Raw genomic sequence first — 24,403 nt, forward strand, 5'->3', positions numbered from 1 at the left:
AAGGGCTTATGCTGCTTGGAAGAGCACACGACATAGACTCAGTGACTAATGTTTGTTTACCTCTGCAGCCTTGAGAATTTTTAGTTTTTCCTCAAGCCTCCAAGACATTATGCAACAACTGATGATGCTGGCTGTATCCATACACTAAAGGTCAGACTCACTGGCGAGAGAGTATCGACTGTAGCGACTTGTTTACTTTTGCTCCGCTTACCTGCTTTCCTTCTGCCTGCCAGGATCAGTTAATTTACCCAAGGAAAGCAGTGTGCATTCTCTGGGTCAGGTCAACAGGTGCTTTTAATGCTTTTTGGACCACTGTGCAACAGCTGTGCTTCATCTTTATGCCTTTAGTCTGCTGTACCTTTTCCTCCTTTTGACCTTCGGGGTTATCTTGACCTGCTATAATAGATTTGCAGGAAATGGTGTTTGACTTTTTATAGATTTCTGCTATTTTGATTTGTGGCCACACTTAAATGTTTCTGACCAAACAAATAAACCAAATAAATATAAAAAGCTATTTGTAAATAAGTAAAAAGGACTCCAAGCCAGACTGGTGCTTAAAAAAGAGACATGATTGCCCTCTTAATATGGTGATTGTGCCACCCTTGGTGACAACATTCATCTCCAGGCTTTGCTATAACTTGTGCTGAGTCTTTTGCATCACTGTGACCCAATCCTTTTTGCAGAATTGCTTCAATTCAGCCTCATTTAAGGGTCTTTAAATATAAAAGTTCTGTTCAAAGTTAACCAGAGATATTTGGATTAAATGCAAACTCAGACTTTGATTTGGCCATTCCGAACTGTTAATTCATCGTTGTGCATTAACATTACGCTCAACCCAAAGACAGGTGAGTGTAATGTGACTAACTTACATTCCTCTTGAAGAATTTATAGTCCCATCAGTTATGGCAAGCCCTCTAGTACCTTTTTGTAGTAGTACTACTTTTCTAGCAGCATGTCATGCATTTCTGTTAACAGATCATTTATAAATTTAATGGGAATAAAATGTATTTGTATTGGAATACTTAGAATATACCTAAAAATCTAACTATTGATTTTATATGTGCATTTGAACTGCCCCGTGATTGCATATATTTTCTAGCTTAATATAAAAGAACAATTTATGATTCACTTTTTCTACAAATGCAGTTTCATGATGATTGCTTTAATTACATTTTTTCTGGATCACTTGATTTCTTAATTTCAGAGCTTGTAAACTAAGGATAATGTCAATGCTCCAATCTAATTATGTATACTAAGCAATTCAGCCTGCATGCATATAGACAGCTATTAAAGTAATTTTCTCCTGAAACGCTTATAAACCAGAAAATCGGATTTACCTCAACCTTCTGGGTTTGTATTTAAGCACCTTTTCGTTTATTCTAATTGGAATTTTTTTTTATTCTTGTGGTCTTATCTACCTGCTCTGTAATTATTAAGGCACATACCTTGCTCCTAGCAATTAGTACTGTGCTACTGTACTAATGTTCCCTTCAGTGCAGTAGATTTGAAATAAAGAACATATGGCTTTACTTGTACCACCAATCACAAAAGAGACTACTTCAGGTATGTCAAAAACTGTTTCTATTAAGGCAGGGAATGGAGAGGCGCATGATTTTATTTTATAAAAATCTAAAGTGTTTGCCTCAATTTCCGATGACAAATTGAGAAAAGCACAAGCTTTTTGTTTCTTCAGTCAAACGGTACAAAAATAAAAGGATTGCGCCTCACAGAGCAGATGGATAATGACACATAACACACTGTGAAAGCATCCCTAAAGCTTCCTCTAAATGACTATGTTTTCATCCACACAATGGAAAACTGGAGGCAGCTGTGGAGGAATGCTGTAGAGATGAACTTAGTTACAGTAATGACCACTTAAAGCATCTCAGGGATGGAGAAAGGGTTTTTGTCAGTGTTGGTTTGTCCAAATACTTTGAAGCTTGTTAAAGAGCTTTTTGACAATCTGCTGTCACTCAGCAGGTTTCAACACATCACTGCTGTGTGGACAGTTTTTTTTTTTTTTTTTCCAGTGGCAGTGTGACAAACTATAGGTAAACTTCTTTTGGGGACTACGCAGAGTCCGCAAATGTGGACAAATCTGGACCGGTTAAAGTCACACCTGTGAGAAAGGGCTTATTAGGTCAAGTATGCTGGTAGGTGCTCCTGTCAATTGATGCTTAGTCTACAGTTCCAGGCGGCACCTAAATGTTTCTATTTCTAAATCCAGCATGACTCATGTGAAGTTGTAGCATTTTATTTTTTCTGTTTTACAAGGAAACGAAATTCCACTTTTTACCATTTTCCCAAACAAAAATCATGCATGCATGCCATCTCTTCTCCTATTTTTATCTAGTTTGCTCACTGGCAGAAAATTAATTTATTTTTGATGTATCAAACACTTGTGAAATTCTGACTGTAACTATATATTTGCTCATATTCTTTCTTGTTCTTTTTTAGGCTAGTCTGTTGTCAACTTAATACAATATCATAATATAGACTGCACTGCTTATAAATGTATGGTACTTTAGAGCAGTGTCAACAAAACACTCTGAAAGCCGTAATATGATCAGACAAGACATTTCCAGGAGTAACTTTAAGACATTTCCAGGAGTAACTTTAATGTGCTTTAGGACTTTTGTCTAAACAGAGAAACCCTTGGCAAAAGTACTTAAGATTTTGCAAAGCATCACACTATGGTTTAAAATAATTTCCCTACTGAGAACCGGTAGTTGTAGTTATCTTTAGAAGTGGAGTATTTCTGAATGAAACATTAATTGAGTTTGCTTTCAAACAAGACCTGAATAAAAGTTTGGCACAATTTGGTTTAATAAGGTTTGGGTAGGTCAGTGTGGGAGAGCACATTTTCTCATGCGATTATTGGAGTGCTTTTGTTAGAATAGCTTAAATTTGTGGTTAAAAGTCTAAAGAGAAAATGCATTGTGGTGAAAACCAGCAAAAGAAAAAGTGTTGCAGTTCAAAACCCAGTGTCGCTGGAGAATACTGACTCATTCAGAAAACCCGTGTTACGCACATAACCCGTTTCTCTAAGCCTTTTCTCCCCATTGCCTGGGGAAAACGTATAACTTCTTTCCTGGAAATGTTTCTTGACTATTCAGACTATATGCACAAAAAGTAGGACAATAAAATCTCATAGTTGTTCTCTCAAAATATAAATGAAGCTCTGCTATGTATAGCTTTTTCAGGGTTCTCATATATGTATGTATTTCAGCACTGCTTAATTTGATTTTCCATGATGTTGTGTGTCACATTTGATGGATTTTGGACAAGTTCTTTACCTTCTGGTCAAAAGCGTTTCCTTTCAGACATCCTGCCAAGCCCCTAGAGCTTCAACACAGATCAGATACACTCTCTTCCCCCTGACAGCTTAAATACAGAAGCATGTTGTAGAGCTCAGTAAGGAGCTGCCTCTCGGTCGTTGGCTTCTCACACTATCTGTGTGCTGTTTGAGTATGACTGTGTATCTCCAAGGGTGTGAGCTGTGTGTTTGTGGTATCTTTCCTCTCTTGAGCTCTGGCCAATGACCTTTACCTGACAGTAATGTGCCTGAGTGAAGTCATGAATGTTGGAGTTCTACAGCAATGTAACTTAAATCACCTCAAGAGATTTGTGTAAACCTTAAAATTATGTAGTTGTACCATTTAAATTTTAATAGCACATTTAAAACCAGCTCAATTGGCTATTAAGAATGAATAACATTCAGTAAATAAATAATGCATATAAACTAACATTTTTAGTTGAAATAATTAAAGGTTTCTTACAGCCTCTGAAATGAAATGGGGCTTTTAATGTTTTCTGCAACTCTAAAGGAGACAGGAGAGTGTTGTACAGATGTGGGTCTACCACTGAAACACTCTGTCAGCTCTGTTTTTTAGTGTGGATCCAAGATTGGCTAATAGAAACTGATTTGCTGACCCCAGAGCTCTAAGTGGAGTGTGAGGGCGCAAACATCCTGACAGTTAATCTGGTGCTACACCTTTTGTACTCTTAAAAACAAGCAATGAAACTTTTTTGGAAGTTCTTTTTGAACAGAAAGCATAAAGAACCCTAAAATCAACCTTTTTTTTGACACCTCTGAAACTTTGAGCTTGGCATTTTGGTAATTTACAAACAAGAAATGCTAAAGTTTGATCAGACGAATGAAATAATGTGTGGAATTTGAATGACTAAAGCCCAAATAAGTCGGATATTATTTTGAAAATGACATGTTTGTTGACCAGAAAGAGCAAATCTTGTCTGTGATGCTATAATGCCTCACAAATAATGTTTGTTTACTCTGTGTTCAATGAGATTCAAAAACTTTAATGTTTTTCTTCCTGATCACACCAAGTAACTGCACATATCATTTTATTTTAATTAATTGAAATCCCAAATATTCATCTAAAGATTAACATTTTTAAGTCTCAAGAACTCTCGAGACTGCATAACCTTATTTGATTTTTTAAAATTTTTTTATACCAACCCCACACACTCGCCGATGTGGATTTTCATTTAATAGGCAACTGCACACTGGCTTCATAGGGCCATTCACATTAAGATCGAAAAGAGCCTTGAGCCGCAGCCCTATGCTCTGACTGGAATATCAATCCATCCATTCCAGCTTTGATTCATCCCTTGCATCTAAGCCTCATAAGAGCTGTGAGGATGAGCAGACATGAGGAAAACACAAAGGCTTCTGGACAGGAACGTGATTGCGAAATATTTGACTAGGTGTGCTGAGAAACCAAATTCTGGTGAAATATTAAAAATGATGGGGCATAACTTTTTTGCATATGATGTAAAATCTTTTGAAGCTAATTCCAACTTTTTATCATTTTCAACGGAATGGTCATTACATAAGTTTTATTACTATCAATTACAATTTTTATTTTCCCCTCACAGTAGTCTGTTGGTTGATATAGACATACATGTTTACTATAAAACATCCTTACACTATTCATGTCATTTTCTATGATTTGCATTTGTTTATTTAATGTTGTTGATTACATTACATTATTTTATTTTATTTTTTAAACCTGCTGCAGTTAAATCTTAGTTTGTTTGGTAGAAGTAGTGAATCAGTTTAGCATTCTGTTCATTCTTGCACAATTAGTATTCCAGCTGAGTATTTAGAGCCCATAAAATCCACTTCATTAGTCACAGAAGGAAATAGTCATTTTAAGCTCAAGGCCAAGTTCAAATGCATATTTAACCTTGTGATGTTTGATGGCAGCAACACATGATGTGGTGTTGGAATATGTAAAGACTTGAACTGCATTATGACAACACCGTTTGATTTAATCCTAAAAGTTATTTAAACTTGTGATCTAAACATCTGTTCTACTGAATGATAATGGTTAAAATTCAAGAAAATTCTTTAAAGCTTTTATGTATTAACAGTTAAGATGAAGGTATGAGCTTAAATGACACATACTATTCTTTGCAATCTTTGCATTCATACACCAATGAGAGTTTCACTTTTTTATAGTTATGAAATAATATATGGATCATTAACTAAGTATGCAGTGTAAAATTAAATAAAATGACTCAGATATTCATTATACAATGGGACTTTTAGTTGGAGTTTACATTTGAGAGTAGTTCAAGCTTTTATTTTCCTCCTCAGACACTAGCAACATGAGTAGACACAACAGGGTATGATTGCTGTCTCGGCTGGTCCTCGACGTTGGTTTGGTGTATAGTAGTCTTAAGAGTGCAGATAAGTTGAGGTTTCAGAATAACTATTATTTGAGGGTTGTTCACCATGCTGAGTGTTTCTAAAGTGGAAGTCGAAAGCCGGATGAAAATATTTTGCAAGGAAGAAGGTTGTTCAGTTTTTCTTTCATTCAACTCTTTGATCCAGACAGTGAAAGGCACGTCAGCAGCAAAGGTACGTGAGGCTTTATTAAACTAGTTTCACATAGTGAGCAAGTTTAAATGCATGTATTTGTACATAACACCAAGAAAAATAAAAAATTTGTAGACTCTTTTTTTTCTGACAGCCCTTGGTTATTTGTGATGGCAATTTGTGATTTTTTTTTTTTTTTAAATAAAGTACCCCAAAGAAAATGTCAAGGTAAAGACTACTGATGGCTACATAAGTGGTTTGCTGTGCAAGGAGCTGGCGTCTCGGTAACAGATAAAGAGGTTATGAGTGTTGACAGCACAAGTCAAGTAATGTTGGAGTCAAAACAGTGAGTGAAGGCGATCAGGTGTAGAGGATTCCTTTAGGACACACTGCACAACACTGCGACTTGACTAATGTTACATTTATATAGCAGGCAAATGTGATCCATTCCGTTTTCTTTTTAGGTTTTTTTGGTCCATGTCTGACTTGTTCATTCAATTCTAAATTCTAAACTTTTTGCCGCCCAAAACATCCAATTTGTGCCACTTTTATATTTGTTTTTGTAGTCAAAATTGTCATGTCATATTTTATCCAACTTTTACAAAATTGGCATTAGACATACATCATAATTCTGCAACAGAAGAAGCCAGACACAGTAGGTACGGATGTAAACAAAAGCTGAAGCAGTGATGACACTTGGAAGGAGCTAATCAATGGAAAGACAACAAAGAACTTTTTTTTCACCTCAAAAAGGGCAAATGTTTCACTTGCTCTGCCATTCTGCTGTACCTTAGTCATGAAATCATAAAGAAACAAAAGAAAATGTCGAAACTCTCCCAAGACTTATCTCTAGACAGAAAAACCAAGTTTCCTTGAAAGGTTGGCTTTTCAAGATACATGATTGGTATTTCAAAAGCTTTAACCTGAACTGTCGGAAACAAAAGTGGGTAATATCATACAGCAGAACCTAGTATCCCATTCAATGGGGAAAAGAAATGAATCCATGAAATTGATAGAAAGCTTTGGGACCAAGAGCAAAATGGAAACAGAGACCTAATCTAACTGCTCTCAAGCTTTTGCTGACAGGATCTGAGCACAGATTGATTCTTTTATTTTTCTTAGAACCAGAAAAATAATTTCCTCTTTTCTGCACTATTTAGTAAGTGTGAACTAAATCTCAAACAAAATAAAGATTAATCTTAGCAATGGGATTGTAGCAGTTGTTCCTTTTGAAAAAGGCTCAGCATAAAAAGATTACATAGAAATATGAATGAACATGAATGAGATACTTAATGTTCAGTGCATCCCGCAGGGCAATGAGCAATTTAGCTATCATGCGTCATTGTGTCCTAATGTGAAATAATTGCAAACATGAGACCTTGAAGAGGGAAATATGTTGACCTCAATCACTCCAACACCTTACAAAGAAATAGGCTGACTGCTTGCATGTTAGGAATTAATTTTTGACTCTCGAGGGACTTCTGTTGTCCCGTCTCTGCCCTCGAGTCTACAATGAAATCTTGATCTCTTAATGAGGTTTTGCTGTTCATCTCTTCCCACATAACCCCACTGTTGCAGTCTTGGCTTTGTGTTCTTTTTTCCAAGAGGTTTACCATGAAATCTGGATCTCTGTCCCCACCAGCTCCTTCCCCCAAGGAACTTCCTTACTGTAGGAGGATGTGAGAGTGGAATTCTGTCTTTCTTGCTCATCTCTCCATCCCTGATTCACTTTGCTCACTGAGGATGGTGGGTGGGTGTGCTAAGATGGCAGGAGAACTGAAATGGAACTCCCAGATCTTACCGCCTACATTGCCGTTCTCTCATAAAAGCATCATTTCTTTTTAGTCTGGCTATCTGCCTTCTCCATGTCAGCACGGTTGTCAAGCTTTGTGTGATCTGCTGTGACTCATTCATCGTTCTTGAGATACTGGATGCTGCTCTCCTTTTTTTGCATATGCATTGGGGAGAGTATTTTTCTGTTGCTTTTAGTTTGATGTATTCTTTCCTCATAGGGCTAATGACTTCATTTGGTTTCCTTGAGCATATTTGCTGAAAAATTGTTGTTAGCAATAAAGTGATGCACCCACTGCCAGCTTTGCAGTGCAAGAATCCTTGACTGCTGGTTGTAGTGGCTTACATTGGAATCTTTGTAAATCTTAATTGAAATTTGCATCGCAAAAGAGTTATGAAAAAGGAAATTCAAATCATAAGCTTGGTGTGATTTGGTATACATTACCAAACAAATTTAATATTGATTGCAATATGGATACCAAAATGCTCATGTACCTTTAGATTATGGAAATTAAGTTGAAAAAACTAAATGAAGCTTGTCTTATTCATTGTCAGAATTTGCATTTCTGCATTACAAAAATACTTATTTTTTCCAACAAAGATTGTTTCTTTTTATTATTATTATTTTTATAAGCCCAATGAGGATAATCCTTCTATCAACTATTATACCTATTTTGATTTAAGGTCAACAGAATAAGCTTTAAATGCAGTAATTATGCCTTGTTGTTGGTAAGGCATCATGAGTAATGTAAACCCATTATGTGAGACAACAGTGCATATTTCTGAGTCACCAGTTTGTCAGTAAGCACATTCAGCCTATTATTATCCAATTCCTTCTAGCTCTTAAACACATAAAGATGCATAAACAAATGTGATCTTTCTGTCCGTATGAGCTGATTATGTTCGTGATTATGTTTAGGTTTACCAGTTAAACATCACAACACATACAGACAAAGTCAAGGATCTGTTTTCTGTTATCTTTTTTTCCACCCTCTTGGCAACCATTTTATCTTTATAGAAAATATAGAATTTTAAAAAATAATTTCTGCACTTTCGCACTCAAGGAATTATAAACATAACACCTTAAAGTTAATGTTCTGTTCAGCCTCAGATGTCAGCCTGAGTGGGTCAAAGTGTAGAAATAGGCTGTGCGGTCACCCAACCAGTCATTATGCCAGTGAAGGATAAGGTTTTCATTGCATTGATGTAAAACTGTTCTGTGTTGTTTTAGGGCAAGAACCAAAGAATATTAAGTGTGTCTGGTGTAGTAAAGTGATTGTCAATATGAGCTGCACTGCAGCACAAAACCCCCTGGAGATTTTTTCCTCCATTTTGCTTATCACCCTCAGTTTGCTTGTCACCCTGATCATTGGCTCAAACTTGAGTTTGTCACATCGGATTATTGTAGCATACTAAGAACAAAATGAAAATGTTGTGTTCACCAAAATGACAATCTATCTGTAATTTCATTACTTTTGTTTTTGTTTAAGCCTTCTAGCTCTTACCTATTGGTAATTTAGGCAAAGACAGACTACAAAACTCAATAGGTAAACCAGTTATATGGCTATATACACAAAACATACAGAACCCTGTTGATTACATATCCTTCATTTCTTCATGGGGAAGAGATTACAGTAGAAAGTATTGCAATATCGACTACAATCAATCCACATTTTTCTGTCTTTGTTTCCATCACACTTTGTAAGCTCAAGCATCTCTGGCAAAAAAACATACATGAAATGAGGGCATTAAAGGTACAAAAAAATTATCCTACAGGCCAAATATATTATTCACATGGTAGATATCCAACAAAATATTGAAACCTTTTATGTTTTACCCATAAACCCACTAGATAAGTATAGCAATTTAAATGGGAACAATTTATTTTTCCTAAACTGAAACAGGCATTTATTCTAAACATGGAATAACCTTCCTCCATTTCTTCATGCCAATGAAGTTGGAACAAATGCATTGATTTAAAATATTTGATACCCTCGCTATAGTAGTTGATCATTTTTAATCGTAAAAAAAAATCTTGTTACTAAACACCTCTGCCGTTTCCCCTTGGCTTGTCAGGTATTCTGCTGTGTGATTTTTGTGACTCAGTTGTCTAGGTTGATGTTAATGGATGTAGTGAAATCTGTGTGGTTCTGTCATCAGGAGCTTAACGATTTGCTTTTTCTTGTCCTCAACCTGGTCTGCGGGTTGAAGATTTAGATCTCTGTCGTGTCATCGGACTTAGTTTCAGAGCGAGACAGATTAAAAGATTGTATCATGTTTGTGCTTAGAAATGTAAGCCTTCTGGTTTTCTTAAAGCTTACTTATTTTGGTTTATGTCCAAGGTTGATGCCAGGCTCTTTGGCTAGAACTGAGTTTATAAAATAATCTATTTTAATCTGTTTCAGCCTGAAACTTTCAGCTACCATCTGTGTCTGTCAGTTTTTCTTAACAGAAACTATGTCCTCTTTTTTTTCAGCTCCTTGAAGGAAGCTTCACTTCCCAAGTCAGCCATGAAGTCGATGGACTCATCTTCCAGCCGTGTGGGGTAAGTCACCATCCATGTTTGGCAGTTTGTCATTTGTCAATGCACAAGTTGAATGTCTTCTGCTGATTTTTCTCACTTCGGGCTTCTACATGAGTATCAGACAGCTTGTCATTACCAGCAGCTATTTGTCACTTTCTGCACTAGGGCTTGTCCCTATGTCATTGCAGAGTAAAACCACACTCTTACTACCTTCACATACACGGAGCTCTATGTGGGATATTAAATCATATATATGGAGGTTGTCTTACGATGGAAGTGGCCTTGACGGAAATTCTGATTTACTTTGTTTTAGAACAGCAGAAAATCACGTCTATCTCCTGATAGTAATGCTATTGCACTGTTCTTCCACTGCAATGGACCCAGGGGCCTATTTTTCTTTGTGCAACACATGAATAAATCTGCATAACATTAGTGAAAGAAGGCGCTGAAGTGAGTTTTTTGCATATTATCCTCTGCTTCACCTTCTGAGTTTTATAGTTTTACCTTGATGTTAATCAGCTCTATACTGTTTCTTCTATACTTTGAATGCTGCAGTAAAGTTTAATTTACTTGGTCATTTGCTTCAATCTGCGGTAGTTTAATTATGACACTTTATAAGTGAGAGAACATGTAAATCTCTTTTATAAGCTGACATAATTTTCTGAACTCTTAATTAATTTTCTTTGATATATTTGCCAAAGTACCAACACCTTCTGAAGTCTTTAGGACTTCTTCCTATGTATAAGATCCATCCATCTATGTATATATCTCCTGATCGGTTGTAGTTATGGCGCATGTTGGATTCATGAACTATGAAGGTAGCAAAGCTATTTGCATCAGGATGTAATATTCAGCCTACCAGTTCAACCAGTTGGAAAAACTTTACTTAATGCTAAATCATGAAATGTTTTTTTTCCTGCATTGATAGAAAAAAAATCTTGACAAAATACTATTTGGACATAAACAGAATAGAAAAATAGTATATAAGATAATGTACAAAAGTATACATACGATTACTATGTTTTCACAGTGTTGAGAAAGTCCCTCCTGAAAAGACTTCTTTATTGTAATATGAACCTAACTTACATTTGAGTTGGTCATAAACAATAAAATTATGACAAGAAATGTCTTGTATGAATCAAATCCAGTAGATTTCCAATTAAACAACCCATACTGTATGAATAACTGGAGTAATGTATTCAGACTCTGGACTTCTGCTTCTCTAAACGATGGAATGCTGAACATCTCCTTGGTGAAAATAATAGGACTTTTGCACTTTTAGGGAATTTCAATCAGCTCTTTTCATTGAAATTCAACAGATGCTCTTTAGTATTTTTTTTTTTAATTACTGCCCTTATTTGCCTCCGTGGTTTTCCCCTTGTATCAGATCATCATTAGATCATAGCATGGTGATTACCACTGCATTTTTACTTCCTGCTGTTATGTGCCATGGAAAGGATTAAGTGGCAATCAAACAAGCAATTAAAGCTTCTCTGCAACTTGTACCATACGGAGACTACTCACTCATAAGCACAGCTTTTTGAAATGTCTTAATAATTATTTAAAAAATGCAGAGCAAGCAAGCTGAATCTTAAATCATACATAACTATAAAAAGGATAGTTAGGAATAAGAGACCTTAAGCTATTGCCAGAAGGGGTTTCTTGTTTAGACATTTGAAATTCAGATTAAAAGACTTAGAAAGTATGATCTACTAATAGGGGCTTAATTAGATTTTATGGGCCACTGCCCAAGATTTCATAATGTAATTACAGTACAATATTTCTCATCAAAGTGATATCTTGGCTGATTTTTTTTTCATGAATGTCACATAAGCAATCTTTGCTTAAAGCTACATTCACAGAATTGCCTCCAATGTGAACTTACCTACCAGAATCTCACACCTTCCTGACATTTCTGTACATAGTCCTTTTCACTGCAGACTTGAGTCACATTAAATTATATAAAAAAATCAAATATATAAGTCTAAGGCCATTGCTCTCCAATGAGAAAAGGTGGACTGCACCCTCTTGGTTCAAGATTAGTCTCTGCATCAAGCAGAGGAGTTTAAATATCTTGGAGTTGTCTTCACAAGAAATGGAATAAAACAGGAGCTTGACAGACAAATTAGATTTTCATCTGCAGTAATGTGGAATATGCTCCAGTCTGTTGTGGTAAAGACAAAGCTTAGACAAAATGCAAGCCTCCCTTCTTTTAGAGATTTTCCAAGCACATCCCACTGCGACTACACCCAGGGAAAAACCCAGAACCCAGAACTCACTGGAGGGACTTTATGTCTCACCTGGGAACTGATCCGCCATGAGCCTGTGTGTCACTGGGGTTTCCTCCTGGACCTGTTGCCTCCACAAGCTGAGTTCAGATACAAAAGGACAGAGAACATATAATAATGTCTGTGATTTTTAAAGATTACAGATTCATTTTAGATCCAGAAAGTGCCTATGTTTCTTCTCACATTCTGTGGTTTTACTTCTTGAAATTTCAGTCCCATCTAGTCATTTTACTTATTTTACGACTCAATTTTGTGAGTTTTATTTGGTTTTCAGAGAGCAAGTGAGTAATTATCGCTGTCATTTTGGGCTTCACATCGAGGTAGCAACAGTTCTTGGGAGAGCCATGCAATGAAAGTCAGCCAAAGCTTGCTTACCCATCTGCATTTTCTGTCCGCTTTAACAGAGAGACCATCTGCGTTTGTCTCTCCTCCAGGCTCTTTAACCAATGCCATAGTCAGGCTCAATATAAACCTTTAAGTTCTGCAACTCTGGATGCTCTGTTAGTTTGGTAAACTATAAGGTTTTCCCTCTTTTTACTGCTGTGTTTTGATTAGTTTGTTGTGTCCGTTCCCCCACATGAAGAAAGCCAATTAGATTTGGTTCTGTTACTTCCACAGTTGATTACATTCTAAAAGTGTGAGATTATGGGTGTCTAATTTAGCTGCAAATTGGTTGGCATTATGTCAAAGAAAAAAAGTTTTGGAGAGTGTACAGAATGTTCAAATTGTTTATAATCCTGGGAAGAAAGCAGTATTAGGTTTAGAGCAGTAAAATGTTGTTTGTTGCCTCTGATGTGAGTTTATGTTGTCCTCTGTAACCTCTCTGAATTTTATAGATCATAACTAATAGAGCCAGAGACAGGGCTCTCTAAAGAGTGCCAAGCTGTTAAATGTTAGAATGTATGTGTCTGAGCATTTACTGAACCTGCAGTTAAAATGGCAACATCATCATCAGCATCCCAGTTGAGGATTAAGAATTTGCTGTCAAACAGTGTTTTCGGATTAGCTGTGGCAGCTTTGTTTCAGCGACCTGAAATGATTGCTGTTCATCAAACAGGAACGGAACAGGCAAGGGCAACAAGGCAGACATTCTGTCGATGAGAAATCTGATTGCATAGACAAGCCGTTGTTCAGACAAGTCAATTTCGCTGTCAGGTGCCTTTTATCATTCCCCTGATATAATTCTCGACTTTGAATTGGACAGAAGTCCTTTTATCTCACTGCAAGGATGTGGCTTGCAGTGTCCGCTGTGTCTTTATCGGAGAAATGAGTGCTATTTGGCCATTGTTCAGACTCCCCGCTAAGAAGTTCATAATCACAATGATTTGTGATTAAATCATCATCATTATGAAATTTAATGCACATATAGATGCAAAAAAAAAAAAGAAAGATGGGTGGGTTTGGACCTGAAAACTCTGAAGGAATAATGATTCTGAATAGACCTCTACCTGTAAAATACTGTCATGGAAAAAATAAATATTTAATATTTAAATTGTTTCATTTGAAATATTGAAACAATGACAATTTTCTAGTAGTTTTTAGTTATTGAATTTATAAAGATGATAGCTCATCAAACCACCTCTATAAGCAGGAACTTGAATTATTTTCTGCATTTATAAAACATGTAGATTGGGCTCAATCTTCATTATAACTACAATTCTTTCATTTCAGTCCTCCTCAACTCTTGTAATGTCCAACTTCAGCACTTTAGTTTAGCTTTGGACTTAATTTTTTTTTTTTTTTTTTGACAGAACCAGATTTCTTCTGCCCATTCAGTTACTGAATGGGCAGAAGTTCCTCCAAAGTGCTTACATGCAAGTCAGTGGGTCCATGAGTATACCCATGTGCATTTTATTTTATTCAAATAAATGCCTGCATCACATGTGCACACCATTCTATCTACATATCTTAGCACCATTCGTGCTCTAATCAAATCACCAGTGTTTGCTTATGAGGGTAAAACAGACTTATTTTTATGATTCCTTTTTGAAAGAAATTGCCTTGATATGCCACCTTATGTAAATAAGTGATTTTTGAATTATTCAGAGCAGTGGAAGCTAGAATATTGGTTTTTAGGGAGCTCTTAGTGCCACCCCCTAGTGTGAGCATTTGATGTTCAGCATTTGGCAGCACATTCTCCTGTGGGGGTATTCCAGATCTCTACAGTGTTGGCCTCTTTTGTAAGATATGATGTCCGCTGCTTTCATTTGTTCAGTTTAATCAGTTTTATAGGCCAGAGACACATTGGCTTCCATGCTTTAGTACTGTTTCATTTTCACACAAGTGTCACCCAGCAGGAAGTGACCACCCTCAGATAAGCCAATAAGTATTTCTGTCATCATACTTGTTGTAGATGTTGCCAGTAAAGAATGTTTTTGTCAATTTGAGCTTTATTCAGAGTACATTTAAAATGTGAATAACTTATACATTATTAAACATTAGATGTTTGATAATGTATAAGTAGCGGTGGATCACTCGGCTCGTGCGTCGATGAAGAACGCAGCTAGCTGCGAGAACTAATGTGATTTGCAGGACACATTTTAATAATTTACAGTAATTTTACAGATAATTATTGTACTTAGTACATGTGAGACAAACCATAACATTTTATGGTTATGGTTTTAAGATTAAAGATTAAATGTGCAGAACTAAAATAATGTTCTATAATTTACCTTTAGACTGTTTTTCTTGGGGTTCATAGTTAAATTTAATTGTAGTTATTGTTCAAAAGAACTGAAAGTGTTATGCTGTAATGATATATTGTAACTTACAGTTTAATCATTGCAAAATATTAATAAATAAGACTCAAGTAATCCAAGGATTTCAGTTGCATCATTAAGATTCAGTAACTAGTCCTTCCACAGTTTGGGGACTTAATGTCTATGTTTTGTGTATTTAGCTTGTACGTATGTTTTCATGTAGGCACCTCAGTGCTCCTTGTTGTTTTGGGATGAGTTGTTTTTGTTTATTTTTGTTGATGTATACATAAAATTCTGAAAATGTATTTTTTTTTTAAATAATTTGAAAAAAAATAGAAAAAATGAGGCACTAGAGGACATACAAAAACAAGTACTGATGAGGGTTAGGGTTAGGGTATGTATGTATATGTATGGCATGCAACGAAGCCAAGGAGCATTACATGATTCAGATGATTACACATTTTCATGGGAGAGTACTGAAAATAGCACTTTGAGATTTCTGCAAAAAACAGCTTATGTAATCAAATATTTTTAAAGCCCTTATTGATTAAAATATTTCTTTGTACTGAAGCTTTGAGGATGGCCTTCCACATTAGGTTGAAAAGAAGGATAGTTATTTTGATTAAATGTTTCCAGAAAAGTCTGTAACCCTGATAAACGGAGAAAGAATTTGGAGAAATATTTGATGCTGAGGCTTGATGGAAGCCAACATGTTTAATTTTGCATAACATAATAAATCCTAGATTATTCTAATTTAATTTGGTAGTCTCCATTTATGTACCAGCTCTCCCTCATTTTGTAGCAATGTTTAATCAGATTATTATAATTCCGGGACTTTCCTATGATAATTGCATAATAATTGAAGGTGACTCCTAGTTTGCTTAATTGGTAATCTTGATCATTTTAAAAGAAAATGTTTGTTAACCAACATTCTCTCTTTCACTACAAGGAAATGTATTATTGTATGTTTTTTCTCTGAAAACATAATTTTGTTGACATTTGGTTCTTCCTAAGTAAATTTGAAAACTACAAGTTTGTGACTAAATTACTGTTTATAATATATTAAACTGCATTATTAATTTTGCAAAATCATGATTGTGGTGGACTCTTGTAAGCTGTACAATTTCAAGGGCATTGAATCCATACTGTGAATCCCAGGAATATGTTTCAAGAATTGAATAAACTTTTCCTACCCTTGGACCTTCGACCTGGGATATATTGACTGAAAAAAAAACATCATCAGGGTAAATAGACAAAGTGATGCACAGTAATGTGTGTTCTGTAAAAGAACCAGCAAATTTATTGAAAAATTACTATATTAAAATAAAGATTAAACAAAAGACAGGGCACTGATTCTTATAAATATATATATTCTTGTAAATGTATGACTAGAGTAGTGATTCTATAAAAGTAATTCATTTTAAGCATTTGTTTACCTCATTTCAACTCTAATACAACAGTTTGATATTGTTTTTTAAATCACTTTCACCATTAGCAGGCAATAATATGTAGAGCCTCAAGTCTTTGATTTTTGTTTCTCTTAAACCCTTACACTTGTGTGGTGTTAATCTCTTCTGGTCTGAATGGGATTTAGGCTGGTCTCGAGGTTAATCTCAGCAGGGGGTTGTTGAAATGAATGTCCATTAATATGGGTACAAAGGTTACCTCCACAGCGGCAGTAGCTGGATGCTATCTCGCCAAACACATGGTGTCCTTGAAATGTGTTTTCTTTGTTTCAGTAGCATTGAATAAGTTCTGAATTGATAAGACAACCATTGCTGCAGATGATGAAACCGCTTCTAAGAAATGTCCAGATGGTAATCTCAGTGTAAAGACTTGAAAGAAGAATGTTTGCTTTCTTGTTTTTGGCAGATCATTTAAACTGTGCAATAGAAAATCTCAGTAAGCATCCAAGCTGTGATATGTTTTCTGCTGGTGATTAGATTATTTGACAAATTCAGTTGTTGTTGTTTTTTTATGTAGGTGACCACATCACTAGGTTAATGTGCATTTCTCTTGGCTTAGGTATCTCTTACACCTGACTTACCTCATGGTTTACTCATTAGGTTTTTTTTCCCCCATTTTCTCTTACTTGTTTATCACAAGATATTTCTGTTCTGCACCAGGGTGCACCAGAACCTTGGCTCACAGGCCCCCATGGTGCCAGTGGCTTTCTCAAACAAACCCTTTACAACATTTGGGCTGAAACTGAGGGTTGCTCGTCTCCTAGGAACAGATTTATTGGACTTCAGCTGCCTTTTGTGTGTAATCCACAGCCCTCTGGAAAGTTAAGTCTGCCCTGCAGAAAAAGCTGCTATTGAAATGAGGCTTAAAAAAATATTTTAATCAAAGGACTTGCAGTAAGCCCTCTGAAAAACAGCAATCCTATGACTCTTTTGTTGATTAAAATTGCTTAATCGTGTAATAGGGAACATTTTTGTGTGCATCAGCTTTTTTCTATCAATCATGCCATCTAATATTTATGGATTATGGTTTCAGATGTTGCCTGAATGAAATAAGCTTTCTATAGCTGAGAGTTTCTTCATTGATTTGATTTAATGGACTTCTTCTTTGTCTGAATTCCTCATAAAATGCAAATTATTCCTAACAAAAGTGAGTGAAAAGCTCAGTATTTAACATGCATCTGTATTTGGTTGATGGCATTATTTATTTTGACTTTAAAAAGGGCTTGCAAAAACAGTGCCGCTGTTTCAGAGAAAGAACAAGCATGCTGTCTGAATATAACTAGTCTTGTCATATCCTGGTAATATTACAACAATAGTTATTTTAGTCTTTGTATAAATGGAAATGTGTTATAAAGCACCATAAAGATACACCAGAGATGTGCCACTTCTACTCAAATGTTGCAATACCCCTAAAATAGCTTTGCATCATTTATGTAATGCCATAAATGATGCAAGTGACTGTAGATAGTGACTATCTATCTACAGTCACTATCTACACCAGTGAAAATTTACTCATCATCGCATGTTAAATGCTTGGTTCCTGAAGTGGCAGGAGACTCTGTCTTACTGTTAAACCACATTGAGTCCTCCTCCATCTAAGTCTGTTTTCTGTAACCTCTGTGTTCAATTTAACATCCTTCTACCATTATTCCCAGTGCCCCTCCTCTACACAGGTCCAAGTCATCTCAGACTGGCCTGTCTAATTTTAGCTCCCAGTCGTTTAACCTGTGCTGCCCGTCTGGTGACCTCATTGTTAATCTTGTCTCTTCTTGTCACTCCCAAGGAGAACCTCAGCATCTTCAGCTCCGCCACTTCCAGTTCTGTCTCCCGACTAGATTATTTGAACCCCTCATAGCAATACACATTGTTCTTTACACAGTAATAGATTGAGTAAAGAGCATTGACCTTTTAACCTTGTATGTTCAGATGATAATTATTAGCTGGGGAAAAAAGAAGCACAGTATTTACAGCACTCTGTAAATTTTCTATTTTTTGTCCTACCTTAAGAGCAGAATAAAAATACTTTATAGATCTTTATAGATGTGACAAGAGTTGATGTTTTGCAAAATATGCTTAATTTATTATCATTTAGACTTCTGTAAAATATCTTATTAGATTAACCCACATATATGGCAGTTGAAGCCATTGATAATAAAACCTCCCATATCAGCCCTTGCAGGACTGCATACTTTTTTTGTTATTAACTCGGTAACAGTTATCCATATTCTCTTTTTATGAGTTTCTCAAAAATGTTTAAGTTCTTCAACATTTGGTTTCATTAAGTTGAATCAGTACAATTAATAATGACTTGTCCAAAAGTATGTTAACACCAATAAGGTGATTCCATAGAGCTGAAATCTTTGCATGCATTAGATGATCTGAAGAATGACGTATCATTCAGATTATGTAAGATCTTCTTTAAGATTCTTCACAGATACTGTTTATCCTCAAAATGTACTAAATGAGACCACTATAAAGATTGCACGTTTCTCTCCCAGTAAGAACATTACTTGTACTTGCATTTTCCTAAAAATTGTCTTCTGACATATTCTCCAGCTTTTTATTTACTTCATGTCTCTTTTCAAATCAATGAAAGCTAAATTTCCTCCAGAGGAAACATTGATTGTGTTAGATCAATTACGCCCCTCCATTTCTCAACTTTTAAAAGAAATTCACATCACTGTTGGGGGGATGTTTGATAACTTGTAGCATAGTTTATGATCTTGTCCCTCCCTGTGTTCTCATTTGACTCTTTTACCTGGCTTTTTTATCACCTGCAGAGCCGGGGTTGCCGCTCAGGTGAGTTGATGTTGGATAGTGATGCAAAAAACAAACAAACAAAAAAACTGCAGACTACCTATTGATCAGATAAAATCCTAGCTGACGCTGTAACTCTTAACATTTTTGCAGAGCCTTAGCTCTTGGAAAACACCCCTGTTGTTTTCATATATTTATTTATTCATGCTTTTATTTTTTATTTTTTTGCACAAATTGCACAAGCCATTCCACCTTTATAGCACTGCTATTCAGCTTTAGCTTCTCAGATGATGCCTCTGCTGCAGCTTTGCAGTCATACTCTTTCCTTGATTAGCAGGTCTGGGCCATTAGCATTTGTGTAGGCAGTGCAGGGATGTTCTCTGTGGTGTCGTCTTGGATGAATTTTGATTTTGTTTTCTGTAGATATCACTTTTTGAATCAAAATACTATGTGATATTTTTATTGCTGTAAATTCAATATTTATCTTGATCCAAAAAAAAGGTTTTAAAGAGCTTGGCTGGAGTCATTGTTTTATGCTGACACAGTAAGAGCTCATGTGCCACCTACTATCACCTAATGCTGGATTCTGTGAAAGCTTTTACTATGAAAATATTGAACTTGACATTCATTGATGCACTTTTATTTCTGTATTGCTTATTTCAATAGAACTGGAAAAAGGTTGAGGAAATGTTGTGGCCTGATATGTTATTTGAAGTACATAAACACAGTTAGGACAACCAATCAGATAAGTAATAGTTCCTGGGACCAATGGTGTGTTTAGTTTTTCAGTATTAGTTAGTAACTTCAACATTATTATAAAACTAACTAAAAACAAACTGCATTACATTTCTTGAAACTTCTTTGTTTTTGATCCACCTATAACACATTTTTCAAAATCCTTGACTATCACTGTCACATTAAGTATTAAACAAATTTCATGTTGTTTAATATACTTTTTGTAAAATATATAGCTTTTATTTTCCCAAAAGCATTTTTGTAAAGAAAGAGGTGGTGATATTTTTGCCAAAACGACAACAAATTATTGATGCAATTATTTTTGGAAGATGATATTTGACTCAAACATCAGATACACTTGTTTCATATTTACATTATTTTTCTATTTGTTAAATGAAAGAAAAAACAATAATTGGCCACAAAGGAGTGTATTTTGCATATTTGCAAGACAACTACCTTAGAGGATGTTTGGCTCTTTTTTGTCTCAAACATCTGACAAATCATTAATCTTCTGATTTTCTTTTTTTTTGTTTGTTTTTTTTTTTTTCTTCTTTTTGTTTTACAAATTTCTGACTCAAAAATTCCAGGGAATATCTCACTTTTAATATCGGAAATGTATGTCTTTTATTATGAAAGATTTAGGAATTCAAGATTAGCTAATTCAAGATTTCAAAACCAGATTTTATCCCATTTTTTTTTCCTGTAAATATTTGAAATGACACTCAAAGATTAAAGTTCTTTGGCAGAAATGTGTTTTTTCTGTGCCCAAATGTCTTTACTTTATCTACAATGACCCTAATAATCTGTCATATTTTTGTTTGTAGAAGTAAAATAAGACATTTGCTAATGCATTATCTGGATGCTTCCATTTTTTCCCCCTCACACTGAAAGTCAAAGCCCCTGACATTCTGATTTGAAACAGCAGGTAATTTCTATTCAGTGGCACCTCATTACTTGAAAATGAATGTGATAGACGAGAGATATGCTCCTGAAGGCAAGGTCGACACAGACGGTCTGTTGTTCGCTTCAGTAATAAACTTTTTTTATATGCAATTACTTATAGACTAGACCAACAATAGTAATGAAAGAGCAAGTGCATCAGGCAACACATTTTCATTTAGAAATGAATTTGAAGGCTGTCTGTTGATTCTACCTGCAGTCTGATAGGCCTTTCATTACATTGTTGCCATGGTTCCTCTGGCATGGCCTCATTTTGAGAAAATATCACTTTAGTTTAAAATGGTAGCATACAAATTTTAGCATGAAGGGTTGGGAACAATCCTGAATGGATCCTCTGGGACTTTTAATTTATGCTGTTGACAACTTTTAAATATTGTTTGAGTGTGTGGGGCTCTTTATTTGCATCACATTGTGTGATTTTAATTTGAAATGCTTACATAGTCTGCATGTAAAGCATTGAAACTGCTGTTGAAGCTTACAGAAATTTTGATTTGATGGCATCAACTAGACGAAAAAAGACGATAGCATGTTTACCACGGAGTTGCATCACCTCATATATTCAGAATAGTGCTTGAAACCTGGTTTTCCAAATGGTTCAACTTTTCTGCTTCTATTCATTATATTCAGCTCAGCAGTTTGAGACATTCTTTGTATTTTTTCTTATTGTTGAGCAAAGTACTGTCAATTTGGCATCACTATTATGCATAATCAGAAGTATTTAATTCATTTGCTAATATAAAGTCCTAGCCATACGCTAAAAAAGTGAATGCTTGAAAGATCCCTTTCAAAAATAATTTCACTTCATCAGGATTGCAATGTCTACATTAGAATTATGATGGTGTGTTATTTTATTCTAACTGTAGACTTGGAATCTGGAAGCTACAAATCTGAGAGGTTTTTTTAGTGGGCTAATATTTTTTACAAGCTCTTCCAAATGCCTGCATCCAAAGTCCCTCTTTAAAAAGATTGATGCATATCATGCAATGTCTTTAAGGGTGATTATTTGGACACTTTAGGTACATGGAAAATCAAAATTGCACATTATGAATCAAGAGGAGAGAAATATTCACTACCTCCAGTGTTTCTGAAGTCAGGGTTTGCTCAAACTCTTGGGCAAAGAATCATACATTTTAATTTTAATCTCTTGGTGAATTGGCTTTACTTGGTTCAGGGAAAGCTGTGTGAAAGTGGCTTGAGTTTTATACAACCCAGAAAAGACTATAGCTCCACAAAATCCGGTTTTCTGTGTTTCTTCTTCGTGGCCTAACTTTCCACCCGCTTTCCACAGGGATGGCCGAGTCTAGACCCTCTTTACTTTTTCATGTGCTGTGACAGTACCGGTTCTCCTGAGAAATCCTGTCTGTTTTATCACACGTTCTCTCGCTGGAGACTTCTGTTACCTGGCAACCTGACAGTGACAGAATTTGGTCATCTGTTCCCGCCTCCACCCATCGTCATGCCTTTACATTCCTCATGTTTCAGTGCGCTTGATTCACGTCCTTTGAAATGTCAGGCGCACATGAATAATCCAAGCGGCAGAAGGAAGGATGCGGTCTCGTACTGTACGCTGGTGCATGGTGAAACATAGTTGTGTTGTAAAACCTGGAGTCTGGGTGAATTATTGTGCATAAATATTTGTATTCATCTATTTCAGCCAGATATTACACCAACAGGACTTGTTCATAGTGAGTCCATTTTATAGGGGTTTTTGTTAACTTTCACCCTCAAAAAAGTTCTGCGATTTGGTTCTTCGCCGTGTTGATGTGTCAAGTTGTCGCTGATGTTTTCTGGAACAACAAAGCCGTTCTACAGTTAAAATCTGTTGTCTTTTCTACAGAGGTACAAAGCTGGGAGATGTGACGACATCCTCAAGTGGAAGCCCCCCAACCTCAACTCTGTGGACTTTCGCCTCAAAATCACCAAAGTCGGAGGAGAGGGGTGAGTGGCTGTTGCCAGGACAATGCTCTGCCTGACAAATCCAACAGCACCTATCATTTCGTTACACACCAGGGTGTGCACACTGAGAAAGCTACTCTTATATACACACATATGTTAAAAGCTCTGACTATAACTCTACTAAAACCACGTTAAATTTCTTTGACGTTAAAACTTTTTTTCATTTCATGTCTTTTCTTCCCCCTTGGGGTTTAATTTCTTCCGCTGCAGTACAACCACACTCTGACAAAGATAGCTTCTGTCTCCATCATTGCCTGTGTGCACCCGTTTGCTATCTTGTGTCAGGCACTTTTTACTTGCTGTACAAGCTTTGTCCTTCTGGTTATTCATTTTTGTGTGACATTAATTATTCATTTCCTGTACTGCAGATTCAAGCCCTGCTCCTGATAAACATAACTGCAGAAAAGCAATTTGGTTGTAAAGAAGATAATCAGAACCTTAAAGATATTTTGGACCGCACAAATACGCTGTGGAATCTAGAAATGCAAAGCTATTGTAAAAGTAGGAAATATGTTAAAACTTTATGTAGTGTCTGTTGAAGACGAGATGCTCATTAGCAATTCTAATATTGGAATATGTCAATAGTGGATGACTATGAAGTATATAATCAGGATAAAAAAGCTACGCATTCTCAATGTTGACAGGAGAATCTTCTGAACAGCATGGAGGAAAATGTAGCAATTTCTTTAGAATACTTTTTTTAAAGTCAATTTTTTTATTTGAAATATGGAGACGCATAAAAAACTATATCATCTCTCGACAGTAGAGTGGATGAGTTGGACAATAAGAATGACCACATATGCCTAGAAGTACTGAACGTCAAATTAAGTACTGCTTAGGTGATGCACTGAGTTTTCCTCTTCTTTCGCTATCATCTCTGAAGCACAGTCCTTTCACCAGTTACTTCTTTAGTTACACCGCTTGTTAACACAACTAGTTAATCTATTACATCTCAGCAAAATAAAAGATTTAGGGATCTAAACAAGATAAGCACAATTGGCTGAAGTTAATACTGTTTGGAGATAATTTGGCAAAATCCAGTTGGTGAATTGGTTGTTGGAGCCAAAAATGCTGATCTGCTGTAAGTTCAAAGAATCGACTGAGTGGTTCGAGGCATGTTGAGTTTTGCTTTTTAACTGCACGGTAAATTAAACCATTAGTGCATTTGAGCATAACCCCAAGCAGCCAATAGTGTGGTTGTTCAGTTGACTGTTCTTTTGTGTCGACTCAGAGGACCATATTGTCCCCCGTTGTCTGAGCTGTTGTCATCTTTCCTCTGAGAGCCTTTTGACCTCTGTGACTGTTCCAGCTCTTTAGCCATGAGTGAGCCCACCTCCGTTTACCAACAACAGACTCCAAGGATGACACCAGGGCACAGCCGC

General features: G+C 35.9%; 1 protein-coding gene across 1 annotated transcript in view; it reads left to right on the forward strand.

Moving 5' to 3' along the window:
* Positions 1-24,403, forward strand: part of rngtt (RNA guanylyltransferase and 5'-phosphatase) — an 86,717-nt gene that overhangs the window by 40,537 nt on the left and 21,777 nt on the right. Inside the window, exons 12-13 of the mRNA XM_055054419.1 lie at positions 10,113-10,181; positions 22,903-23,003. Of these exons, the coding sequence (XP_054910394.1) occupies positions 10,113-10,181; positions 22,903-23,003 (170 nt within the window). The remainder of the gene's footprint in view (positions 1-10,112; positions 10,182-22,902; positions 23,004-24,403) is intronic.

Source organism: Poeciliopsis prolifica, unplaced genomic scaffold, assembly GCF_027474105.1.
Source record: "Poeciliopsis prolifica strain line A6 unplaced genomic scaffold, Auburn_PproV2 SCAFFOLD039, whole genome shotgun sequence".
Lineage (NCBI taxonomy): Eukaryota > Metazoa > Chordata > Actinopteri > Cyprinodontiformes > Poeciliidae > Poeciliopsis > Poeciliopsis prolifica.